Source organism: Theileria parva, chromosome 2 (assembly GCF_000165365.1).
Source record: "Theileria parva strain Muguga chromosome 2, complete sequence, whole genome shotgun sequence".
In the NCBI taxonomy this organism is placed as follows: domain Eukaryota; phylum Apicomplexa; class Aconoidasida; order Piroplasmida; family Theileriidae; genus Theileria; species Theileria parva.
Genome location: NC_007345.1, coordinates 873,153 through 890,752, shown reverse-complemented (window position 1 = coordinate 890,752; position 17,600 = coordinate 873,153). Strand labels below are relative to the sequence as shown.

General features: G+C 34.1%; 12 protein-coding genes across 12 annotated transcripts; 8 read left to right on the top strand and 4 right to left on the bottom strand.

Annotated features, from left to right (window-relative positions):
• Positions 1 to 34: 34 nt before the first annotated feature.
• Positions 35 to 1,336, top strand: Zdhhc15 (DHHC palmitoyltransferase family protein; the record flags this gene model as incomplete). Its single annotated transcript, XM_759919.2, has 3 exons — positions 35 to 811; positions 842 to 1,088; positions 1,119 to 1,336. The coding sequence occupies 3 exons, from the start codon at positions 35 to 37 to the stop codon at positions 1,277 to 1,279; spliced, it is 1,185 nt and encodes a 394-aa protein (XP_765012.1). The 3' UTR covers positions 1,280 to 1,336.
• A 7-nt stretch (positions 1,337 to 1,343) lies between these two features.
• On the bottom strand, positions 1,344 to 2,142 carry VHA-F (V-type ATPase F subunit; the record flags this gene model as incomplete). The annotated part of the gene is made up of 3 exons (XM_759918.2): positions 1,751 to 2,142; positions 1,608 to 1,689; positions 1,344 to 1,573 (listed from the first exon to the last, which is right to left on the bottom strand). Exons 1-3 carry the CDS (start codon positions 1,802 to 1,804, stop codon positions 1,344 to 1,346), a joined length of 366 nt encoding a protein of 121 aa, XP_765011.1. The 5' UTR covers positions 1,805 to 2,142.
• A 17-nt stretch (positions 2,143 to 2,159) lies between these two features.
• Dph6 (Diphthine--ammonia ligase) lies at positions 2,160 to 3,646 on the bottom strand. The gene is made up of 8 exons (XM_759917.2): positions 3,271 to 3,646; positions 3,148 to 3,236; positions 3,030 to 3,106; positions 2,880 to 2,998; positions 2,788 to 2,849; positions 2,662 to 2,753; positions 2,467 to 2,629; positions 2,160 to 2,434 (listed from the first exon to the last, which is right to left on the bottom strand). The coding sequence occupies exons 1-7, from the start codon at positions 3,488 to 3,490 to the stop codon at positions 2,539 to 2,541; spliced, it is 750 nt and encodes a 249-aa protein (XP_765010.1). The 5' UTR covers positions 3,491 to 3,646; the 3' UTR covers positions 2,160 to 2,434; positions 2,467 to 2,538.
• ssb1 (Replication factor-A C terminal domain protein) lies at positions 3,647 to 5,602 on the bottom strand. Its single transcript, XM_759916.2, has 10 exons — positions 5,216 to 5,602; positions 5,111 to 5,182; positions 4,940 to 5,079; positions 4,808 to 4,910; positions 4,681 to 4,776; positions 4,464 to 4,646; positions 4,143 to 4,423; positions 4,046 to 4,113; positions 3,922 to 4,013; positions 3,647 to 3,891 (listed from the first exon to the last, which is right to left on the bottom strand). The coding sequence occupies exons 1-10, from the start codon at positions 5,357 to 5,359 to the stop codon at positions 3,670 to 3,672; spliced, it is 1,401 nt and encodes a 466-aa protein (XP_765009.1). The 5' UTR covers positions 5,360 to 5,602; the 3' UTR covers positions 3,647 to 3,669.
• A 26-nt stretch (positions 5,603 to 5,628) lies between these two features.
• TpMuguga_02g00442 (uncharacterized protein) lies at positions 5,629 to 6,540 on the top strand (the record flags this gene model as incomplete). Its single annotated transcript, XM_759915.2, has 2 exons — positions 5,629 to 5,989; positions 6,022 to 6,540. 2 exons carry the CDS (start codon positions 5,629 to 5,631, stop codon positions 6,516 to 6,518), a joined length of 858 nt encoding a protein of 285 aa, XP_765008.1. The 3' UTR covers positions 6,519 to 6,540.
• A 71-nt stretch (positions 6,541 to 6,611) lies between these two features.
• Positions 6,612 to 8,156, top strand: ppan (Brix domain protein). The gene is made up of 4 exons (XM_061305394.1): positions 6,612 to 7,339; positions 7,374 to 7,723; positions 7,756 to 7,826; positions 7,859 to 8,156. Exons 1-4 carry the CDS (start codon positions 6,794 to 6,796, stop codon positions 8,062 to 8,064), a joined length of 1,173 nt encoding a protein of 390 aa, XP_061161361.1. The 5' UTR covers positions 6,612 to 6,793; the 3' UTR covers positions 8,065 to 8,156.
• Positions 8,157 to 9,048, top strand: udp (Uridine phosphorylase). The gene has a single exon (XM_759913.2). It carries the CDS (start codon positions 8,281 to 8,283, stop codon positions 9,043 to 9,045), a length of 765 nt encoding a protein of 254 aa, XP_765006.1. The 5' UTR covers positions 8,157 to 8,280; the 3' UTR covers positions 9,046 to 9,048.
• Positions 9,049 to 9,197: 149 nt separating this feature from the next.
• Positions 9,198 to 10,076, bottom strand: TpMuguga_02g00439 (uncharacterized protein). Its single transcript, XM_759912.2, has 2 exons — positions 10,055 to 10,076; positions 9,198 to 10,022 (listed from the first exon to the last, which is right to left on the bottom strand). Exons 1-2 carry the CDS (start codon positions 10,073 to 10,075, stop codon positions 9,228 to 9,230), a joined length of 816 nt encoding a protein of 271 aa, XP_765005.1. The 5' UTR covers position 10,076; the 3' UTR covers positions 9,198 to 9,227.
• Positions 10,077 to 10,124: 48 nt separating this feature from the next.
• On the top strand, positions 10,125 to 10,976 carry udp (Uridine phosphorylase). Its single transcript, XM_759911.2, has one exon. The coding sequence runs from the start codon at positions 10,195 to 10,197 to the stop codon at positions 10,957 to 10,959; it is 765 nt and encodes a 254-aa protein (XP_765004.1). The 5' UTR covers positions 10,125 to 10,194; the 3' UTR covers positions 10,960 to 10,976.
• A 418-nt stretch (positions 10,977 to 11,394) lies between these two features.
• Positions 11,395 to 12,290, top strand: udp (Uridine phosphorylase; the record flags this gene model as incomplete). Its single annotated transcript, XM_759910.2, has 1 exon — positions 11,395 to 12,290. The coding sequence occupies one exon, from the start codon at positions 11,395 to 11,397 to the stop codon at positions 12,163 to 12,165; it is 771 nt and encodes a 256-aa protein (XP_765003.1). The 3' UTR covers positions 12,166 to 12,290.
• Positions 12,291 to 12,580: 290 nt separating this feature from the next.
• On the top strand, positions 12,581 to 15,536 carry eif2a (Eukaryotic translation initiation factor eIF2A family protein). The gene has a single exon (XM_759909.2). The coding sequence runs from the start codon at positions 13,089 to 13,091 to the stop codon at positions 15,525 to 15,527; it is 2,439 nt and encodes an 812-aa protein (XP_765002.1). The 5' UTR covers positions 12,581 to 13,088; the 3' UTR covers positions 15,528 to 15,536.
• hisS (Histidyl-tRNA synthetase family protein) lies at positions 15,525 to 17,594 on the top strand (the record flags this gene model as incomplete). Its single annotated transcript, XM_759908.2, has 12 exons — positions 15,537 to 15,622; positions 15,653 to 15,781; positions 15,852 to 15,944; positions 15,978 to 16,212; positions 16,245 to 16,306; positions 16,367 to 16,653; positions 16,693 to 16,756; positions 16,821 to 16,929; positions 16,966 to 17,041; positions 17,084 to 17,288; positions 17,319 to 17,432; positions 17,462 to 17,533. The coding sequence occupies exons 1-12, from the start codon at positions 15,542 to 15,544 to the stop codon at positions 17,531 to 17,533; spliced, it is 1,527 nt and encodes a 508-aa protein (XP_765001.1). The 5' UTR covers positions 15,537 to 15,541.
• Positions 17,595 to 17,600: the final 6 nt, after the last annotated feature.

Below are 17,600 nucleotides of genomic sequence, written 5' to 3'. Positions count from 1 at the left end.
GAAAAATAATATTTTATTTAGAGGCCTATAAAATATGGACGACCAGGATGATAAAATAATTATTGATGAAGATTTCGAGGATACAGAAAAAAATGATTTGGATTCATACAGAATTCCTACAAGAAGAACTGAAAGTTATTCCACATATGTTCCTAACAATCCCTATTATTTAGAAGAAAACGAAAATGAGCCTTTATTGTCAAATAAACGGACAAATTCTAGCTCAAAAACTTGTTTCAGGTCCATGGGTTCTGTGGACGGAAGTAATGGAAGTAGATCATTTTCCAACTATTTACCAGTGATTTTTTCATTATTTGTGTTTTCAGTGATTTACGGGTCATTTTTAGTATATAATTTAAAACCTGCCATTAATCAGGATCTGGCTCATTATGGTGTATTGAGTGACAAGGTTATCTGTCACACATTTTTCATACATCTGATCCTTTTTCTTCAACTAGTAAGCTATGTATTATGTATGTACAAAAACCCCGGGAATATCCCGGACACCTTGGAGTGGAATCTAAATAACAAGGATGTCAACACGACTTCCGTTGTGTATGAAACCAAGAGATCGGGCGCTAGAAGGTTTTGTAAATGGTGCTCAAAGTTCAAGCCGGACAGGACTCATCACTGCAAAAATTGCGGAACATGTGTTCTGAAGATGGACCATCATTGTCCATGGGCCAACAACTGTATAGGATGGAGAAACTACAAATACTTCTTTTTGACAACTTTATATTCTGATGCTATTTCCGTCTACATCGCAATTCTCCTCTTTCCTACAGTCAGACAATTCTTAAATAACCCACTGGTAACTTTTATTTTCACTTAATTTTTGTAGACCTCCTTTGGAGATTTAGTTGTGATAATCGTCGCTGAGTTGTTAGCAGTCGTTCTCAGTCTTGTTTTAACTTGCTTCCTTCTGTTCCACACCTGGTTAATTTGTGAGAATTTCACTACCATCGAGTTTTGTGAGAAGTATTCGGGGTCAAAACACAATATGGAAGAGTCAATTTGGTCGTTAGGGGTGTGTAATAATCTAAAATCGGTTCTTGGAAACAACCCCTTGTTGTGGTTAATTCCATACGGTACGTTTCTAAATCTAATATTATGAGTAGACAATCGCCAAGAAAAGGGAATCGAGTTTAAAAGGGGAGAACGTGGTCTAGAATCTCTAGACGACATTGATCAACCCATAATGGAGGTGAACTCTGAATTCTTGAGGATGACCAAGGATAGTAAACAATTTGATCCTGAGATCGGGGAGGACAGTCCATAGAGTTATTCAAACGAATCGCAGTAAATATATTTTACTAGATAATTTCTTACTAAATTATGTTTTACTAGTTATTTTCTCCAAAGAAGACTTTTATCTTCTGCATTACTGAGTCCTTACTTGGGTCGTAAGGCTCTTCTTTGCTTGGTATTTCCAAGATCGTTGGTACAAATTTATCATGAAGGTCCAAAAGTGTTCGTATTTTTTCTGCAATGTGCTGGTTTATGATGATTATCCCGCAATCTTCCCTGGAGACATACAATTTAAATACTTCCTCAATTTGAGCTTTAGTGAATTCTGAATAATTAACTTTAATAAAATAAAAAAATACTTGGCGTTACGATAGTATAATTTGTTCTTCCCAGTACGTCCTTGCTCCCTACTCCTGCAAGGAGGAATCCAACTACAGTATCCTAATAACTCTTATTTTTGTGTGTTAATGTATACAGACTATCGGAAATAAATAATTCAAACCTCATCCCCGATAATATAAATCTTACAGTTTACGAGGTTCTTAATTTTATCCATCGGCCAGTATTGCGGTAGTAAATTAAAATATCAGAAGGAACGATGCCAATACATTATGATACAATATCAAATAATTATACAAAGGTGATATATATTAAAATAATTTAAAAAATAGACAAAATCTCGTTTACTACTGGCATCTGAAAAATTTAATAACTGATCCATACAGGTATCAGGTAGATAAATATACATATACAAAAAATTAAAGTACTAATAGAAAATAATTCGTTGTAAATGGAAAAATCTGAGAGGATAAATAGGCATCAAATGTAGAGTATAACCATGTATCCAAAAATAATTATATAAACGAGATGTACTAACTAAATATGAAAACAAATATGAATATAAATTCTTAATCATCTTTAAAATTCATTAATAGAATGTTTTAATATGTTTATTCCCGAACGTCTGCAATATGTTTAATTTTTCATTTCCAGCTCAGATATCTAGGGCATAAGGTCATTTTTATTAACCATAAAGCCAAATCATCAACGCTGGTAATAGACTGTATATTTATGTTGCAGTCCTCGGGTGATGAAGACTGATTTACTACATGCTTTTCAAAAGATCGTGCTGCAACCCCCATCACTACATCATGACGCAATTTTAGGCAATTTTTCGACGATCTCACTACACATAAGCGTTTTTACATATCCACATACTTATATTTTACAGATTCAATTGTTTAAAAAAGTTCAGAGTCCTCTTTCGGATAATTTATTTTACAATGATTTTTACTTTGATTCCAACCTCCATTTTATTGGCACATATAATATTGTCGGGGCGTACGGATCCTTTGAATGATATATTTTTTCATGTTCCTCTCTAAAATAAAATTTTACGTTTTTAAATCTCACATTACTATTTTCATTTTGTACATTGGACAGTCAAGGACTAACGTTTCGTATTCTCCTCCTTCTCCACACACATTTAATCCGTATAGGGTCTCCTGTATTCTATATTAAGTTTCCTCCAATCCTTACCATCTCCAATAACTCTTCATATAGTTCCCTAATTGTCCTTCCAAGGTGTTTCTCATTTAGTCCTAAATTATTTAACTGTACTAAGAAATTACCTAAGCTACATGTTTTAACTAAGATTGCTTCCATCCCGTCATCTATCATGTCCTTTATTAGCTCCCTCTGGTTCCTTTCCCATAAAGGGTTTACTGAGGTTAGATTTAGTCTTGAACAGCTGAATATGGTTTAAAAAAGAATTTACTTACACGTTTTTAACCCTTTCCATCTGATATCTAGAGCATACTGCCCCTGTTAAGACCCCTTCAATCTCACTATTCACCTTCTAGTGAATTTATAAATCAGATAAAATAAGTTAAAACATACCAGAGCTTCCTTTACAAGGTTATATAAGTCTTCCACCTCATCTTGCTCATCCGGCGTGTAGTTCAGTGTACTTGTAGAGGCTGATGTTCCTGAATTTAAGTTATCATTATCTTTCTAAATTACTCTGAATTGTTCTTTCAATCAAGGGAATATCGAGGCATTTGCTTATAGACCCTATCACATTGTGACCTATTGTCTGAAACATGTAGCTATCAAGTTCATGTGTGTTGGAATCCTGAGGAGTCATGTGACCCAGAAGAACAATCTCATGTCCCTGCCTTCTAGCACATAAAATGCTATAAATTCCATCTTTACCCCCGGAAATCAATGATAACAGCTTCATTAAACTTAAATATTTTATATTAACACATCTTTACAATTTTTAAATATTCCATAATAAATCTCGGTATAACACACCCAAAATATTTAATCATTTCTGGAATAAAATAGATATTATGTGAATAGATTTTTTATAAATTTAAAAACAATATATTGCGAGTTGAAAATTTTATTAAAATGTGTTTATTCTTGTTGGTCGGTTTTAGTTTTCTTTGGGGAGCTTCCAGAATCCGGTTTGTCCAGTGACAAAAAGCTTTCGACAGTTTCGTAAGTTAAATGCATCCTTTCAAGAAGGGATTCAGCCTCTTTCGCGTAATCAACTTCCTCTATGTTTGTAACGTTGAATGTGTTCCTGGATTCTCCATTATAAGTTTTATTCTTGAAGAAACCTGAGACTTTAAAGTCCTAAGAATAATATAATAGTCATAAAAATACCTTATGTAGAACATCGAAATCAAGTGTGTTTTTAAGTTCTTCCTTATCCATTGCATCTAGCTCCTGTTCTGAATATCCAAGTAGTTTTTTTCCTAAATTTGTAATAATTTTAATTATCTATTACCGCTCTCTGAATATACTGTTGAAAACAGTTGGCCTGAAAAGTCCACAAACACACAGCTAACAATGTATCTGAACAGGTTTATTAGGTTCATGGTTACCTCAATACTGGCGTAACTATTGAGTCGTCACAGGTGATACACCTCCAGACGTTTTCTTGTTCCTCTACAACCTTCTTGAGACAGGTTGGGCATGCGTGGTACCAGAGCCTCATCTCCCCGTCCTTATTTTTCCAAAACAGTTTCCTCAGCTTACAGATGAATATGAAATACCCCTTAGACCTGGTCAGGGCATCGTCAATGGTTGTGAACTCGTAGGATTCTCTGGATGAAGACATTGTTTGTGTTTTCATGGTTTTAAAAGATTCATTTTCAGACATAGCCTAAATTATATTTTAAACACCGATTAATGATAGGAAGTACCTTTTGATACCAAGCCTCAAGGGTCGAGAGCCTATCTTTATTTCTAACCGACTGAAAGTCTGCAAACTTTATATCTGTATTCAAACTTGTTTGGCCAAATCTTCCTCCATTCCATTCCTTTATTGTGACTTGTGATAGTATAACTGGTTTATCCAGAATATCTTCAAATATCGGCAATTCAGTCTAAAATCATTAATTAGAATACTAAATTCCATACCATTTGACCCCAAAGTGTCACCTCCAACTCATAGCTGGTGTCATCCACGACATACAATAATCTCTTTTTAGTGTCTCTGTTAAACTTGGTGTTCGTCTGAAAGTCTATTTGAGCATTATGAAAGTACCACTGAGACTGGAGTCAACGACTTTACGAAACATAGAATATCTACCACGAACGGAGTGTCACGAGAAGTGGACTTTATATCCCTCAATGTAACAAACTCATAGCTAAAGAACATGAAATCAATGAAACCAACTTTCTCTCGACTTTTATGTCGTTAAGTTCATCCGAGGGATCTATTTTACTATCCGTCGTAAATGTTATTTCATAGTTGTGAGGGGTGGTATTGAACTTTTTGTTCGACAAGTTAACTGTTCCCTTTGAAAAGGTATACACCTAAGAATTAAATTATTCGTAAATAGCTTACATTCCCCTTTTCTAACAGGTCGTTCCATTTGTTAGCTGCAACGCCCCAAAACTTGGCTCGAATTGTATCTCCCTGTTACAAAATTATTAAATTTATCACACATACGTTTTTATCGACAATATCGACGAACAAAAAGGAGTTATCTCCCTTAAGCGCCTTGAGTGGTGATTTGTCCACGATTTTCCCCAAAATTGTCCAGTTACTGGTGTAAGTTGTTATATTCTTGATAGGAAAATATGAATTTGACATTGTTGTGATGAATTAAAGAGGAAGACAAGGTTTTATGAAGGAAAAAAACAAAAAATATATCTATAAATTTAGGGAAAGACAATAACAGAATAAGTAAATGTGATGGAATACCATTGTCAAGGTGAAAAATAAATTTCAAATAATGAGCATATAAACACACACTAATGTGTATGTACAGGAATTCTAAGTCAGTTTATTAAAATCTCATTAAAAATGAATTTAAAATTAGTTTTTTAGCAGAATAAAAAAATAACAAAACGAAATGTGTTATGGAATCACATTATTTTCACTGCACTATATTGGATACACCTCAAATTTTAATCCTTCGCAATACAAAATCAACTTCTACTTATATAATTCTAATTTTTGTCAAAATGAAGTCTTATATTGGTTTGTTATGTAAATCTATTATTAATATAAACGCCAGCAAGTCTTTTACCACTCGTTGCTTTTCAATCCTAAATATTTTAAATAAGATAAAATCACACAACTCAAAATATAATTTTACACGCAAACATTATTTACACAGTAATTCTGAAAATTCATATCCACTTTCAAAACCGTTTAACGAAAATGTTTTAAAATTATCTGATTTTGACCAGTACCATAATGTCGTTTACAGACCTTTGGGTAATTTTCACATATTAACTAAATTTTTATAGACAATGACACAATTCACATGAAAGACCTTGTGGTTTCAGTGTTCTATAACAGACAAAGCACAGCCTCTTTATCGGTACTGGACTCTGTTAATAAGCTTTCATCTGAATTTCCATTAAACACATTCTTACTAGTTGATTCTGATCTTGTTCCTAGATCGGCTTACGATGCTGATGTTCAACACTTTCCATCAGCGCTATTATCTTATGGAGGGGATTTATATAGAGACATGATTTCTGAAGAATCTGGCTATACCGATAAATGGTCAAATTCGTATACTTGGCAATTTACTGGTGAACAATCTCAATCAACCCAAGATCAACAATGTGCTTTACCTGAGAAGTTTTACAAATCTGTACTCAGAGCTATGAATAAGTTTAATAATTACGACGGGAAGAAGGTTTCAGCTATAAAGTCCAGGGCCGGAACACATTCATACACTCACGGAATTGACACCGATAATTTAAATCTAAAACGAGTAGGATGGCCAACAGAGTAAAATTAATATTTAAAATCAATAATATTCAGTAAATTGTTTTATATATGGTGTGTAAGATGTAAAGAGTGGAATAATTATTATTCAATAATATATGAAAATTTTAAAGAGAGTATTTTTTAAATCAATGATAATTTGTGTGATTAATAAAAAATGATTTTATGTAAACGAATCTTATTAATCTAAAAGTAACACTTTTATTATTTATTGGGTACATTTTATAAAATTTTTACAATAAATTATGTTAAATCATATCTTTAAAGGATTTTAATTATAAAATGGGTAAGTCTAGGAAAAAAAGGTCTAAACCTTCCCCTGATCATACCATAGATACAGAATCTCCTAGAATCCTGGTTATAAGAAGGGGGTCGGTTAATCATGAAATAAAACAATTGGCCCAAAATTTGAGGCTAATTTTATCTCCTAATTGCGCCGTTCGTTTAAAGGAAGGATCAAGGCAAAGGTTAAGGGATTTCACAAGTGTCACCGATGTTCTAGGTTTAACTCACTTAATAGTTTTATCTCAAGGTTCAGAAAGTTCATATTTGAAGATCGCAAACCTTCCCAGTGGACCTACATTCACTTTTCAGATTAATAAGGTTTCACTTATTTCTGATATTTCCAAACACTATACAAACCCTCAGTCATTTGACTCCTCAAATTACTCCCCCCTTTTAGTACTAAATGGATTTTCAAAATCATCATTTAAAGGCTCAGATGAAGATGAAACAAAAGATGAATCCTCCAGATTTGACAAAGCCATGACCCGCGTCACTGAAACTTTAAATAAGATGATCGCCCCTGTCGACCTTTCCACAACTAAGGTAAATATATAAATATTTAAATATTATAAATTAGATACAAAACTGTAAGAGGGTGGTTCTCTTTCATAAACAGAAGGACGGAACTATTGTTCTAAGGCACTACTCGATAAATCTAGTAGACTGTAACACTCAAGCTCAAGTTAAGGATCTTTTAACGAGGAAAACAATGAAGAATCTGATTAGCGAAACGTCTGATTTTGAGGATATCACTAATATGCTGTCATCAGATTCTACTTTGAGCAAGAATTCTAATTTTGACAGCGACACCGACGAAATTGTTGAACTCGATAACATTTTATCTCAGAATATTATCGCTAAAAATAAATACGGAGTTGACTTAGAGCCTAGCGAGACCTCAGATACAAGAAATAAAATCGGCATAAGGTTAATTTTTATATGAATAAATATTACTGCAGACTAGTTGAAATTGGTCCTAGGGTTCAATTAACTCTTATAAAGCTTGAGAATGATGTGTTTACTGGCCCAGGTTCGTTAGTTTAGGTTAAAAATGTGTTTTAGTCAAGTACCACAAGTTCGTTAAGAAAACCCCCGAGGAATTGGAGGAGAACAAGAAGCTGGAGCCTGCAATAGTGAACAAGAGGAAGCTCGAATCTGAGCGAGTAATGAAAATATATGAAAAGTATGTAAAAAAGTCCAAAGAACCAGGTGAGAGGGATTCTGAGAATGAACAGAAGGCTCCAAAAGAAAAGAAAAGAAAGAAATAGTTTTAAATTTTGTTCTCTCTTTTCTATGTGTAAAATAAAATCCTGGAAGATCAACAGTATAGCCCATGGGGTGGCAACGACTAATCGCAAAATATTCTAGCTACATATACACAAATAGATTATCTTAGACATAACAATGTACACATTTAAATTTAGTATATTAAAACAAAATTTTAAAAAATTTGGGTGTGTTATCGGTGAATTTGGTTAAAAACAATGGAGTACAACGACTGTAAATTATTGGTGAGAATGAGAGTTCCTAGGGATAGGATCCACAAAGCAGCTGTAGTAACTGAGAATTTGTACCACTTTCCCATTTTTCCTAAACTCGGTAAAAACTATCACGAGTTTGGAGAGTTTTCATGTTACAAAATCGCAGAACTTGAGGTCGATGGAGTGATGATTCTACTGGTATATCACGGAGTTTCTGGAAATGCTGTATCTCCCATATTGACGGAGCTACTTGAAATGGGCGTAAAAATCGTTATAAGGTGCGGGAAAGCAGGCTCATTCAAGCCTTCTCAGGTTAAAAGTGGAGATATATATATATGCTATGCTTCCATGAGAGATGATTCAAGTTCACTTGCTGAAATAGACGTCAAATACCCAGCTGTGGCTGATTATGACGTAATAGACTGCCTTGTAGATACTGCAGAAGAACTTGGCATTAAAACAAACCTGGGAATAAACTACAGCACCGATTCTTTCTATAGAAAAGTCTTCAAAGACGACCCGAGGGATGAATATACCTCACACAATATAGTTGATACTGAAGATAACGAAAGTGCTATAATATTAGTGTTATCATCGCTTTACGGAGCCAAAGCAGCATCTGTCCTCACTGTAGACGGATTTCCTCTTTTATGGGCAAGAGGTGGATACCTTGTTGGTGAAAAGGCCGTCGATATTGGAATTGAGAAAATGATGGGTCTTGGAGTTAAAGCGGCTTCAACTCTCACCAAAAGGTTTTTCAACAATTAATTTACATACACATTTTTTACAAATTATGGTTACAAATACATGATTAAACATTATAATTTACAGTTAAAGATAAACATTATAATTTACAGTTAAAGATAAAAATTTAATTTACAGTTAAAGATAAAAATTTAATTTACAGAGTTAAAGATAAAAATTTAATTTACAGAGTTAAAGATAAAAACTTAATTTACGGCAGGTTCAACTAATACGCAGGCCTCCAGGGCGATTTTTGCCATTAGATTCATCTGTTCGTGGTATTGTGAAAAGTCTGAAAATTCGTCGTACATATTTACTAGATTCGGCTTCAGACCAACACAGGTCAGTATTCCGCTTTTGACGTTACGGAGACTTGAGTACACCAACATGTTAGAGGAATCCCAGTCTTGTAACTCGACATCAGTTTGAACAATCTCGTCTAGGAGTGAAGGCCTTTTAACCTTTTTCTCGTAATAACCGTCCACTACCACTGATTTTTGTGGTTTTAGTGTGTATCCCAGCGTTTCCGATGAAGTTCTCAGGGCCCTAACAATTGTGGGATGGGCCACTGCCGGGTACCTGTAATCTACCTCTATGAAAGTTCCATTTTCATTCCTGCAAGATGCGTATATAGTGAATATGTCCTTGTCCTTGATTTGACTTGAGGGTAGTAACGGGATTGAGAAATTTAAAAATATCATATTTGAGGCGCCTAGGAACCAAGACTCCGTAACAACGCGGTTTAAATCTACAAATCCAAATCCAAAACTGTACAACAGAATTTTACGACCCTTGTAGGATATTTCCACCGATTTCATGTTTTTGTAGTGGCCGAATTCAATGTAACTGTCAGTCATTGGTAAAAACACGTCAAACCAGGAATGATCTCCGAATACAATCACCGATTTGAAGTAGCCGATCCGCGGTGGAATATTAGTTTTATTAAAGAAATAAGGCGATGTGGATGCCATCTCGCGACAAAAGTATAACTTACAACATAACTAAAAAAATTATATAAAAACAGAATAATTACCGTGGAGAATTTTAATTTCATATGGTATGAAATGGGGGACTGGAATTGTTAACAACTGTTAAAAAATGAACGAATTAAAAAAAATTTAAATGAAAAATGTTATAATTAGCTCAGGATTTTAAACATCTATTGTAACAAGGATGGAGTACGAAGATTGTAAATTATTAATAAGGATGGGAGTCCCTAAGAAAAGAATTCACAAAGCCGCCATAGTAACTGAGAATCTATATCATTTTCACCTGTTTCCTAAACTTGGTAAAAACTACCATGAGTTTAAAGAGTTTTCATGTTATAAAATCGCAGAAGTTGAGGTTGACGGTGAGATGATACTTATTGTCTATCACGGGGTATCTGGAACAGCAGCGTCTCCTATAATGAAGGAACTACTTGAAATGGGTGTAAAAATAGTTATTAGATGTGGAATATGTGGAGCAAACAACCCTTCGACTGTAAAATCTGGAGACCTATCTATCACCTACGCCTCAGTGAGGGACGATTCAAGTTCCCTTGCTGAAATTGACGTAAAATATCCAGCTGTAGCGGATTATGACGTAATAGATTGCCTTGTAGATACCTCTGATGAATTTGGTGTTAAGGCTTCACTTGGAATAAATTATACCACAGATTCATACTATAGGAAAACCTGCAAGGAAGACCACATGTATACGTACGGGAAACACAATATAACAGATACAGATGAGGCCGAAACAGCAACGATATTCGTTTTATCTTCACTTTATGGAGCAAAGGCAGGCGCAATTATGACAATTGACGGGTTTCCTCTTCTGTGGTCGAGTGGAAAATCAAATTCAGGTAAAAAAGAAGTTGACAAAGGTATCGAGAATATGATGAGAATAGGTCTAAAAGCCGCTTCAACTCTGAGCAAAAGATTTTTTAACAATTAATATAGTTTTACACAGTCTTATTGATACAAATACGTGATTAAATGATTATCTACAGAGTTCAAATCAATTTCCAAAAAGTTCAACTAGTGACCGAATTAGATATAACTGTAAACGATGAGTAAAAGTGTGAAACAAAAATAGATATCAGAATACGATAACTGTCCTAAATTAGACGATTCTGGGTGGAATATTAATTTTATTAAGGAAATCGACTGATGTGAATGTAACTTCGTGGGAGAAATATAAATTAAAACAGAATTTAAAATGTTAAATAACAAACAGAACAATTACACAAGAGAATAAAAATTTTATTAACTAACAAATGGGGAAATAGTATTCTGAAACATAGCCTATTAAAAATACTCGCCAACTTAAAAAATAAAAAAATAGCATGCTTTAATTAGTAAAATGTTTTAAACATCTATTGTAGGCAAAATGGAGTACGAAGATTGTAAGTTATTAATAAGAATGGGCGTTCCTAGGGATAGGATCCACAAAGCAGCTATAGTATCAGAGAATTTATACCACTTTTACATTTTTACTAAGGTTGGTAAGAAGTACTGTGAGTATAGGGAGTTTTTGTGTTATAAAATAGCAGAAGTTGAAGTTGATGGAGAAATGATACTTCTGGTATATCACGGCGTTTCTGGAAATGCCGCCTCCCCTATAATGAAGGAACTACTTGAAATGGGCGTAAAAATAGTTATTAGATGTGGAAAATGTGGTACATACAAGCCTTCGACTGTAAAATCTGGAGACTTATCCATTACATACGCCTCGGTCCGAGACGATACCAGTTCTATGGCCGAAATTGACGTAAAATATCCTGCAGTGGCTGATTTCGATGTGATAGATTGCCTTGTAGATACTGCTGAAGAACTCGGTATTGATGCTTCACTTGGAATAAATTACAGTTCAGATTTATTCTACAGGCGAACCTGCAAAGACGATCACAGGGATATATACCCTACGTACAATATAGGAGATACTGAGGAGAGTGAAACAGCAACGATTTTCGTATTATGCTCCCTTTACGGAGCAAAGGCTGGAGCAGTTATGACAATTGACGGAACTCCTCTCTACTGGTCAAGCGGTGGATATATTGTTGGTGAAAAAATCGTCGATGTTGGAATCGAAAAAATGACACTTTTAGCTTCAAAAGCCGCCTCAAAACTTTCCAACAAATATCGCAATAATCAAATGTAGAAAATTTATCAATTTAATTTTTAATTTGGAAAATTCCAAGATTTATTTCAATCAACAACCTCAGTGGAATACGCTTCAAATAACCGCGACTTTTAAATAAAACTTTATAATGTGTTGAAATTTTATTTATATATTAAAGTGTTAGAACGAAAAGTGTAATTATTTATGGGTAATGCCGTATGCAAGGAAGAAAACGTTGTGTTAAGATTTAATGGTATTAAAAAATAAAGAAACCATGTACAGTAAATAAAAACAATAATAAAAAATAAAGATAACAAATAAAAATAAGAATGAATATGCTTTTGGTTAGAATGTTTTAACACTGGGGTCATTACACTGATCTCATCTGAGCCTTGAGTTTCTTCTTTTCTCCCTTATTTTAATCATTTCAATTAATTATTTTTGGATACATTATTTTATTAATTATTTTTGGATTTTATACATTTTTCCACTTATACTTTTTCGTTGTATGTCATTTTAATCCTTTGTAACATAATATTTAGTTTTAAACATATTTTTCACACTGTACATTAATTTTTCATTTGAACTGACTGTACTTTTTAAATTTAATCTTGATTTCTAAGCTTAATATTTCATTCACACTCGGTTTTACTTAATTTCTCATTTCCATGCTTTTCACATGTTATAACGTTTAATACTTTTATCTTTACAACTTTATCCACTTTAAACATTAGTTTTTGTTATTTTTAAATGTTGCTAATAAGTAATTGGCCTGATCAATAAACCTTAAACCATCTCTAAACCTTATGACTCGATTCAAACTCATACTTTGAAATAGATCGGTTTTAACCATATCGCAACAATTTGCCCCTTAAGATTAAGTTTTTATTTTACACCTCCTAAAAATTTGACAACTTGTAATATTTGATAGAACCTGCAAACACTGATTTGTAACTTTTAAGATGAATTTGTTTACGGTTCATGCCAAAAATGGGCTTTACATTTACAAGTGTCAACCAGTGAAATCGGAGGAGGGGCAGGATCCTGGAAAAACCCAGAATTTACAAGAAGAGGAAAAGACCGATCCTGCCACAAGTTTGACTGCGGAATGTGTTTGGTACCAGGACCGTTTCGCAAGACACTGCGTGTGTTCTCAGAACAACAACCTCTGCATCGTTGATGACCGCTCTGGGTTATCAATCGTGTACACAAAGAATAACCTCTATTCAGATTTTTCAATGGATACCTTGAGAGGCGTAGGAAAGTTTAAGAACATGTACACGCCCTTGGGCTGTAAGAACATAAAGCACTTGCAGTGGTCAAGGAACGGGACCTATTTGGCTGTTTATTTTAATTTGGCAAATTACTCAGAGTCAGGCCTGTGTCTTGAAGACAACCTGCACATCTGGGACATTTCAAAGAAGAACATCATCGGGACCTTTAGCACTAAGAGACTCTCACCTGAACAATGGCCAGTAATCAAGTGGGTAGGCTCAACAGATAATTTTGCCCTCTGCCACAATCATCAAGTTGGAATTTACTCAATTGTCTCTGAAGGAACTTCTCTCAAGTCTGTTAAACTACTTTTAACAGTAAGAATACCAATGGTGTTCAATGTTGACCTTTCATATAAGCCGGTGGAAACCAGTAACTCTTTCTCAGATGGAGATATCATTTGCATGGCCTCGTTTTCACAGCCCGATTCAAGTAATTCACCGGGAAGTCTTCGGATTTCAACTTTAAAATTTAGTGGAGATTCACTGGCTGAGTCTTCATTTTCACAACATGAGCTTAAATTTTCAGATTCTGCTGAACTTCTGTGGTCACCTTCAGGCAATTATTTGATAATTTTGGCACAGTCAACCGTAGACTTGGCCGGAGAAAAGTACGGCTCAACCACAAATTGTCTTTTATTCTCAAGTAATGGCAAATTCCTCACCAAGGTTAACAATTTCACGACTCATGACGCTAGGTGGAATCCAAAATCTGACGTTTTCATCATCATGGAAGGGAATATGCCGTGCAAAATCACGTTGTACAATGTTGAACTGGAGCCGTTATTTGAGTTTCCAAACATGTATAGAAACACGATCAAGTGGAACCCGCTGGGAAACATGGTGGCTTTGGGAGGGTTTGGGAATTTGGCAGGAGAGATTTGTTTCTGGTATAAGAAGGAAGGAAGTCATGAGATGGAACAAATTGTACAGTTTAAAGAGCCATGTACAGTGTTGTCAGAGTGGTCTCTCGACTCCAAGTACTTCATCACAGCCTCAACTTTTCCCCGCATGAAAGTTGATAATTTCTTCAAAATCTTCAACTGTGAGGGATATCTCATGGCCAGTGAAATTTTAGACGAGTGTTACGACGTGTCTTGGTTCTGTGGAAACTCAGATGAAACTGAGTTTATTAAGCCTAGAGTTAGAAAGTCACTTGACCGAAAGCCTATTTACAGGCCTAAAATGTCACTGAAAACACAAGCTCCTACCACAACCAAATTCTCCAAAGCTCCCGGGTCTCCTTTTTTCACCACTTCAAATCAAGATAATGGATTTGCTATGGGTACCACAAGATTAGTTAACTTTGACAAGAACCATTTTGATAATTTTAACCGCTCATTCTTCTCAAGCCAGTTTGGAAATAACTCAGACCCTTCAACTGACTTGTTCCACTCCTTTAAACATGTATTTTCACTTTCATTCATGAATAAATTTGATCAGCCCCTTATGAAACCGAGGAATAGTCTGGACCGATTTTTCATTAGAAAAGAACAAAACCAAGCTGACACAAGGCTCAATTTCAGCTCATCAGATCCTCAATTTAACCATCCCATTGAGACCCAACTTAACCGTCCCATGGACAGTCAATTTATCAACAAGTTTGATAATCAATTTGATAACAAAATTATGAATTCACTAGACAATCGAATGATGAATTCGCTAGACAATCGAATGATGAATCCACTGGACAATCAGATGATGAGTCCATTAGAAAATCAATTTAACAATCAATTTGATGGTAAATTTAACAATCCGTTGGATAATCAATTGCTCAATATGTCTGAAGTACAACACCGCAATTTAACTGGGCAAGTGTTAAATGTGCAGGAAAATCATTATAATAATTCGATGGATGGTTATTTTAATAATTTGCAAGAAGTACCATTTGAGGGATCTTTGGAGAATTCGCAAATCTTGGCTGAAAACGGGGTAACATACGGTGATAATTTGCCAAATTCATTGAGGAATGACACGAAGAATGTTTCAATGTTTGTGAGAATGAAGAATCAGCTGCAAGCAGAGAAGGTGAAGACTCGTCAGAGAACAATAATGAATGAGGGGCAGCTGTTGAGGCTGTTACTTGAGGCTAAAAATAAAAGGAAACCCGATTCTCTTCAATCTTAATCTTTTACATGTAAATGCCATTTAATCTCTTTAAATTTTATGTTTTCATCTTTTTAATATTTTATCGAATTTATTCATTTAATCATAGAAACTTGGTACGGAGATTCTTGATTATATTGTTTTAGAGTACACACAGATTCTGTTCAAATTTATACCAATTTCTGAGACAAAATCAGAGGAATCTACATTCTATAAGAGGGACGCAGTCATATTTACCACCGGAACAGAGAATACAGAAATGGCTCCAAAATAAGGTAATATTCCATAAATTAATATTTTTATAAATCAGCTAAACCTTAGAATATTATTGTAAATTAATTTTAGTGGGAATTAACGTCTAAAAACTTTGGATTCCAGGAGTATTCAATGCCAGTTCTAACACATACCTCACTGTTTCTTGACATTAACACACCAAAAGTAAGAATATATAACTTTAATAATAAAATTCAGGATAACGAGCATTATAAGGAGTTATACAGTTTTAAGGATAGAAAGGGGAGAAATTTATCCCTGAGAGGAGATATCACTCCTCAATTTATGAACATGCTAACATCGTACTATAGTAATAAAAGGGTTCCATCGCATAATATATTAAAATGGTACACAATCGCAGACTGTTGGCGCTATGAGCGGCCAGGACTTGGAAGGAGGAGAAATCACTTACAATGGAACGCAGATATAGTTGGTAGGTCCTTTATTTCACAAGGTACTTCTTAGGAATCAGTGACATTCAAGTTGAAGTCGAGTTAATTTCAATGCTAATTCACTTTTTAAAATCTGTAACACATTAGTTATTAACTTCGAATTTTATAATAATTTGATTAATATTAAATTTCTAGGTTGGTTTATCGCATGAGGATGTTGTAATATCCTTAAATCATAGAAATGTTATCCCTGGAATTTTAACCCTTTTGGGCTTTTCAAACTATTCATCAGACTGGTTTTATCAGTTTTCCAAAACTTTGGATAAGTATAAAAAGATACCAAAGGAAGAATTTAACAAACTCTTGATTGAGCTTAAATTTACTCCTGAACAATGTTCTGGTTTGGAGGAAATACTTGAAACTTCAAGGACTCTAGAGGAAATTCAAAGAATATTTAACCCTGAAGATATTCAAGAATTAAAGTAATTTATTTTTCTTACTTTAATTCACTTTCATTTCAGGCAATTGGTTCATTTATTAACCGAAAAAGGATACTCAAATTGGATTAACATAGATTTAACCATTGTAACATTTATTTACTACTATTACTATTATTACTAACTGGAAAATACTAATTTTATGTATTTAGGTGAGAGGAAATGATTATTATACTGGGTTGGTGTTTGAATGTTTTGACAGAAATCGCAAGCTTTCAAGGTCTATTGCAGGCGGTGGAAGATATGACAATTATTTCAACCGTATTTAAATTATACAAATTAAATATTTAACTTTAGATTGTGATCCTAGACTTAAGTACTCAGCTGGGTTTGCAATGGGCAATATCGCAATTCTGGATTTACTAAAACACAAGTATTTTCCACACTCATTTTACCAATGACAATTATGTTTTAGAGGAGTAAATATCAACTCTGAGGAACCGGTTGATGTGGTTGTTTTTACACCAAATTACACCCGTAACAACTGTGAACAAAAAGTAGAAACTGATACTGATCAGACTTTACCGTGTTCAAAAAGCCAGAGAATGTGTTTATATAACCTTATGGACTTGTTGAGGACTAACGATATTTCAGTTTACCAGTACTACAAAACCTCAAGAGTAATTTTACACATTGATTACAAAGTTTAGTTGATGAAGGCGCTTAAATTTGCCGACAATTCCATGGCAAAGTTTGTTGTTATGCCTCTTTTACACAACGGCAACGAAGTCATTGTACTCAGAGATATGAACACTGGAGAACAGGTTTTTATATACTAATAATACAGTTTTAGGACTTTTTCAACCCATCAGATGACAAATTAGGAGCGAAAATTGTCGAAAAATTAAGAAACCAAAATATTTAAATTTTGAAATTTATTAAATAATTTTAACTAATGAAATAATTTAAATTTTGTAAATTTATTAAATAAT